The sequence below is a fragment of the Pinus tabuliformis genome, chromosome 3_2 (genome assembly GCF_031772625.1).
Source record: "Pinus tabuliformis cultivar Carrire ecotype Pingquan chromosome 3_2, CPIR1, whole genome shotgun sequence".
In the NCBI taxonomy this organism is placed as follows: domain Eukaryota; kingdom Viridiplantae; phylum Streptophyta; class Pinopsida; order Pinales; family Pinaceae; genus Pinus; species Pinus tabuliformis.
The window spans coordinates 954,057,900-954,064,224 of NC_142302.1; the positions used below are offsets into that span (position 1 = coordinate 954,057,900).

A 6,325-nucleotide genomic window follows, 5' to 3' on the forward strand; every position below is an offset into this window, starting at 1 on the left:
ATCTGTAGCTTCTTATTCAGGATTTTTCCTAGTGATCAATATCTGTTGCATATTTGTGTTCATGCAACCCGGAAATGATTTATGCCTTATTTTATACTAACTATTTGCCTCAGTTATATTGCCACTTTTACTGATGCCCTTCTGTCATGCCAGAAAGATTCAAATAATGATACCACTTTAGAGGATGGGAGTGACAACGCAAATAATGCACCATCTCAACATTTTGGAGTGTCTTCAGTGGCACATTCTACTGGATCAATTGATGGTTTGAACTCTTCGGTTCATCGTATTGATGAAGCTGGAGATCTTCCAAGCTCAAGCCTTTCTCCTTCCATGTCAAATTTCAGCGAGCATTTAGGCTCCCATCCTATTTTGAAAGGACTTCAAGCAACCTCTACTTCATGTGTCACAACTTCTATGGTTAATCCTTCGGTGATCCAGAAGAATTCCTTTTTGCCAGTGGCTGCTGGTGTCTATCCTAGCTCTCCAGCAACAAGGTATTAGAAGATATTATAGACATTGGTGGAGCATGCAATTTTAGTTTGTAATATAATTTGATTACAGACTAAATATTTGAAAGACATTTGGTTTCAGACTTACTATTGATTACTTTTGGCAGCAATGCTACTGCTGTTCCAGGAAAGCAGCCTTGCACACAGCTAACAATGTTTTATGCTGGGACAGTGAATGTGTATGATAATGTCCCTGTAGAGAAGGTATGGTTTATTTCTGGTGTATTGTTTGTCATGTGTATACATGAGTGCATGCTTGCTTTCCTGTGTGCATCTGTGTTCAATTTGTGTCTGAGAGAGAGAGAGAGAGCATTGTACAAGTCTGCATGGTATTAAGTTGTTTTTCCCTTGCTAGCTAACTGCATTGAACCTGCTTATGGGTTAAGGCAACCTTGCTCAATATTTGGGGTTGATTGTCTGGTCTCTTTCCATTTGGATGTGCGTGTGTGTGTGTGATTGTTACAACTGTCAGTAGCAATCAATTCACATACCAAGTGCTTAGGTATTATTTTTGTAGTTTTTATGTTGGTAACCTTTTATGGTCGTTGCCAATATGTATTTAGCCCTGCTTTATGAACATTGGTCACATCTTGCAGTATATTCCAGATAAGTGATGTGTGGCCTAGAATCCCATTAGGTTAAAAAGAGCTATTGTGGACAAAATGTTAGTGGGTTCTATTTTTCTCATTTGTTGTCCTAGTTTCAATCCTGCATTTGTGATTCAAGTCACTTAAACTATGGCATTTTCTGTAGGCTCAAGTGCTCATGCTTTTGGCTGCAAGTGCGAGGTCTACAAAAATGACAAATCTGCCTTCACGAAGTTCAGCAATGCCAATGTCTATTGCAACTGCTGGTCATGCTATGCCAATCACATCGCCATTTTCCTCAAATCAGCCAAACCGAGTGTTTCCTGTGACTTCACAAGCTCCTCTACAAAAGGCACATGCAATTGCTCAGCCGAACCCGTATTCTGCAGTAACCTTGAATGCCGATGATTCTCAGATAAATCAAAATACTGCAGCTTCTAGCAATCAACAGGAAACTTCAAAGTTAAGTGATACAAAGATAACGCCAGCTCCTCTCATATCGAGAGGTAAGAACCGTGCTGAACCAATGAATTTAAGGAAGGTTACCTGAGTAATGTTCTAGTGTTGGGAACTGGAGCTGTTTATGAATTTGGACTAACATTTTTTCTCCATGCCATCAGCAGTACCACAGGCACGCAAAGCATCCCTAGCTCGCTTTCTTGAAAAACGAAGAGAGAGGTTGAGTTCATTTTACATAGTAATTTCCCAATTCGTTCAACTGAAATACAGACAGTGGCAAACTTGGGTGATGCACTTATCTGTTCATTATGCTCTTGCAGGATTATTACAAAAGCTCCATATCCTACCAAAAAGTCACCTGACTCACCTGATTGCTCACTTCAGATAGAAGAGTCTCCTAGTTCTAAGCATATACCTCCACCTCTGGATGGGTGCATAACAAAACAAAATCAGCTAACCAGTAAGGGACTGGATGAGAAGTTCCCAATTGATTCAGAAAGCATGGGATCTTTTCTTGATAAGGATCAGAAGGAACATTCATGTTCGCTGAAAGTGTCATGTAAGGAAATGGGAGAATGTGAAACCACAGTTGAAGCAAGCATCCTATAGTTCTTTTGTTGCCCATTTAGAATAGTGCTAGTGAATGTTTCTTGGAATTTCTAGACTTTTCTTGCAGAATGAACCTGTAATAGAAATTTAGATCATATCAAAAACTTTTGAATTCATTAATTCTATTTACGTTTATATAATGCCTATTTCACATGCACATTAACATTTCTTTCTTTTCCAGAACATGAAGTTACCTAGAATTAAAGTTCAACCTATATTGTTGATGCTCTTTTCAAGATTATTACTTGCATCACTATTTTTTTCTTTTTTCAAAAAATGAATCATACATTAGACCTAAATACAATGGTACAATATGATCTACACAGCTTTATTTCCATTCCTTACCCAGCTAACATTTGTAATTGAATTCTTAGATCATGAGATGTGATATAGATATAGGAAGACGGAGCTTAGCACATGACTCGGTGGTTGGACTACTATTGTCATATAATATGTTCTTGTTAATGAGGTTTTTATCCCTCACATTCCTCCTCTTGGGGATGTAAATGAAGGTGCACTTCATATCTGGTTAGAAGTCATGCTTCTTTTAACTAGTTGAGATGGCATCTATTATTTTATTTTTATTTTCATGAAAATAAACTCGGACTGTGGAAACGCATCTTAGATATTATGTTTAGAGAGTCATGGTTTGTCTAATGATCTTTCCTCTCTCTAATATTAGTGAGATTGTTCTTAACAGTGATGTATGGGAGCACTCCAGGCCCTCCCATCCTTGCTCTGGAATAGCTTCTGATCCTAGCTGCCCCTGGGACCTCACCTGGGATTGCACACATAGATTAATATTAGGTATAAAAGTTGGTGCTGGGATTACTTTGCCTCGTATTTTTTTGGGACTACTCCCCACACTCTGCTCCCTGGCACCACTGGTTTTCTATTTCTTTTGTGAAGGACTACTCCCCACACCCTGCTCCCTGGCACCACTGGTTTTGAAATTTGGAAATTCCAGGACTAACTAACTGTGCATGACTGAATTGTCTGCTGAGCAGCTTGGCCTGGCCTGCTACCTGGCACTACTGGTTTTGTATTTTTTTGTGAAGGACTACTCCCCACACCCTGCTCCCTGGCACCACTGGTTTTGAAATTTGGAAATTCCAGGACACAAATTGTGCATGTCTGAATTGTCTGCTGAGTATCTTGGCCTGCCCTTGACTGATGGAGACGGGGAAAGGATTTCAGGTCCACCACCATATGTATGAGAGCGAGGGAAACACTAGACGGATATTCTTCATTTGATCCAACAATTCTTTGCTTTTGTCAGGCTGTCGAGAGAGAACATTGGCAGGCTATAACACAAATGTGACATCTTCAGGAGAGGGATTAGGCAATCTGTCAAGCTAAACTTCTGGGAAGTACGAGTTCAAATGTAGTGGAATTGTTAGGCAATATATCAAGCTAAACTTCTGGGAAGCACGAGTTCAAATGTAGTGGAATTGCTTGTTGAAGAAATGAAAGAATAGTTGGGAACCTTGTTATCTCTTGGATTCTCCTTAAAGGAAAAAGTTCCATCCTCTCCAAGGGGAAAACCTAGGGACACAACAGATAAGCTACCTACTGTCACCTAGCAGCTTTGCCCCACTTGCAGGTCTTGGAAGATAGTTTCCTACATAAGGGAGGATCCCCTAGACTAAATCCTAAGCCTATCATTTTGTGGAAGAAAATGTAACGAGGTTCGGTCTTCATAATCACATGATCTTTGTAAATGATGAAATGAAAGAAATAAAATTATTTTTGTATGCCTTGCTGCATGGGTTTCATGAGCAAGAGGTTTATTTGGTAGTGGCTCCCATTGAGAGGCTTAGGATTTATTAATAAGTCAAAGAGTCAATGTCATGTATGAATAAGTTCTTCTTGAGCCTATGTTTAATGTACACAAGTCTATAGAAAAGTCTAGAATCCCTCTAAAGACTAGCACAATCCCTCTTGAAGAAGTCAGCCAGCAAATCGAATTAAATGCACTCATGTCGGTTCACTTGAAATGACACATCTCTTCATGAATACAAGTCGGCTTATTATGGAGACGAAACTAATATATATACCTTGCTGATCTTCGCATAAGGACAGGTGCAGAACTCAGATCCTCTGTAACTTTCAGATGGGTAGAATAGAGTACAGAATCTCGGGTACCTCTGCAACTTAGTGGGTCTCAATCTCCTTGGTGGTGATAGTCTCGGCATATCTATGATGACGATTGTGAAATTTTTTGAATCTAACACATCAGAAACCCCTACTGCAATATCTGATTTGCTATCTCCTACTTGTTTTTTACATTAACAAGTTATTTGATAACATAAACATTGAAGTAAACAAAATTGCAGCCTTCACAAATATACAAATCAACAATTGAAATACACTGAGACAACACAAGGGACACTGTTATTTTTGGATAATCGTCCTCGGAAAAACCCAATTCGGGAAAACTGGTGCAACATATATGGGGGTTTTATTATTAAGCATATTTCTGAATACAACTAGCGTGCCAAAAATGGCTCACCCTTTGGAGAATATCCTTAGAAATAGTACCTCTATCTGGAGATGGATATTCCGGCAAATCAGCAATCGAATGATCATCCCCATAGCGACTCGGATTGTTCCTTGTGCTGGACAGCGAAAGCTGCTTCAAGCACTCCTATGGAGCTGCGTTACCCTCTTTGGAACTGCGTCACCCTCTCCCGACTGATCTGCTCTCAGTTTGCCCCGCAGAAACTCCTCAGCGCAACCTCTTCATCCCAACATCAACCTCTATAGCCCTCTATGCTATATGCGTCAGCCTCTGCGGCTTTCTGCATCAGCCTTTGCGTTTTCTGCATCTGCATCTGTGGCTTTTGTGTCCTCTACGCTGACCTCCTTAGCCTTTGTGTTAGCCCTCCTAGGTTTTGCGCTGCCTTTTTCAACACTTTTGCTGCCTCTCTGATATGTATTCTTCAACCACTCGCTGAACTGCCCCTCACTGCAACTGATCTCTAAATCGATTTCCTCAGCAAACCCAACCCCAAAAAATTGAATTCTTGATCTCTCTTGGTGTGTCTCCAACTGACCCTCAAGCCTCCTCTTATATTTTTCCTGTTGACGATTCAACGATCGAGATTAAACCCCTAATCAACGATTAAGATTAGATCTGGCTTGATCTTCGTTATTTATAACTTTCTGACCCATATTATATTAATACACATTGATATTTTAATTTTCCTAAGTTTAGACTTAGGAACTTAGTAAAAATATTAATTATTTTAATATCTTTTCATCTGTGTGGAATTTCTCCAAATGATTTCTGGGTCTTGGGGATCTCATGTGCCTTAGCCTCTCCACCATATTTCATGGCTAGAGCACATCTGATGCTACTAAAAATCAACAACAATCTCGGTGCAAGAAAAGAACGCAGTCACTATCTCGGTATAGTTGAGATGATGAAGATCTCATGATCACTGTCTCAACAAATTTGTGATGAAGAATATTGAGGTGATATAGTCTTGACATACTCTCTATCATTGTCTCGACATAATTGTGATCCCACAATAAGACACTCTCGACATACTAGACACAATCATGATCTTGGCATAATGGCAACCATGGTCTCAGTTATAATCTTAATGAAAACAAGGACATGATGAAGATCTTCGTGCATTGATGAAGACATGGAATCAAGGTCATGATGAAGATCTCGATGAAGACAAGGTCAGTATAGAGACCTTGTTGACGTGGTGATGATCTCAGTGAGAGTGCAACAGTGATCTAGGAGAAGGTACAACAATGATGCAAATGTAATGCAATAATGATTATCTCGGTGAAGCAACAATGATGATGATGAACTCAACAGTGACAAAGAAGATGATTGGTGTCTTGGTCTTGGAGTGGCCTAATAGGTCAAGGGTCATGGTCTTGGTATTCGTCAATTGGAATCTCTATAAGAAGAATTTTGTGATGGTTTTCCTCTCAAAGAGTGAGAGGTTTTTGGCCTTGGCAGAAAGCCAACATCTTGTGTCATTGTCTCTTTTGTTTTGGTAGCTATTTGATGAACTAAGAAGACACACTCTAATGATATCAAGAGAAGATTGTGCTAATAAGAAAAAGTTAAAAATGCCTCACAAATAGTTATCATGAAAAGAAGAATCTTATTAACCTACATTGCCCTAGAATCTT

At 39.5% G+C, this 6,325-nt stretch overlaps 1 protein-coding gene across 3 annotated transcripts in view; it reads left to right on the top strand.

Moving 5' to 3' along the window:
- LOC149183810 (protein TIFY 6A-like) overlaps positions 1–2,324 on the top strand; it is a 121,421-nt gene extending 119,097 nt beyond the window's left edge. For 2 of the 3 annotated variants that reach the window (XM_089417251.1, XM_089417249.1), the window contains exons 2-6: positions 154–497; positions 620–716; positions 1,266–1,605; positions 1,720–1,777; positions 1,879–2,324. In XM_089417251.1, the coding sequence (XP_089273377.1) occupies positions 154–497; positions 620–716; positions 1,266–1,605; positions 1,720–1,777; positions 1,879–2,167 (1,128 nt within the window). In that variant the 3' untranslated portion in view covers positions 2,168–2,324. The remainder of the gene's footprint in view (positions 1–153; positions 498–619; positions 717–1,265; positions 1,606–1,719; positions 1,778–1,878) is intronic. The other variant, XM_089417250.1, reaches the window with a different exon arrangement.
- The last annotated feature ends 4,001 nt before the right edge of the window (positions 2,325–6,325 follow it).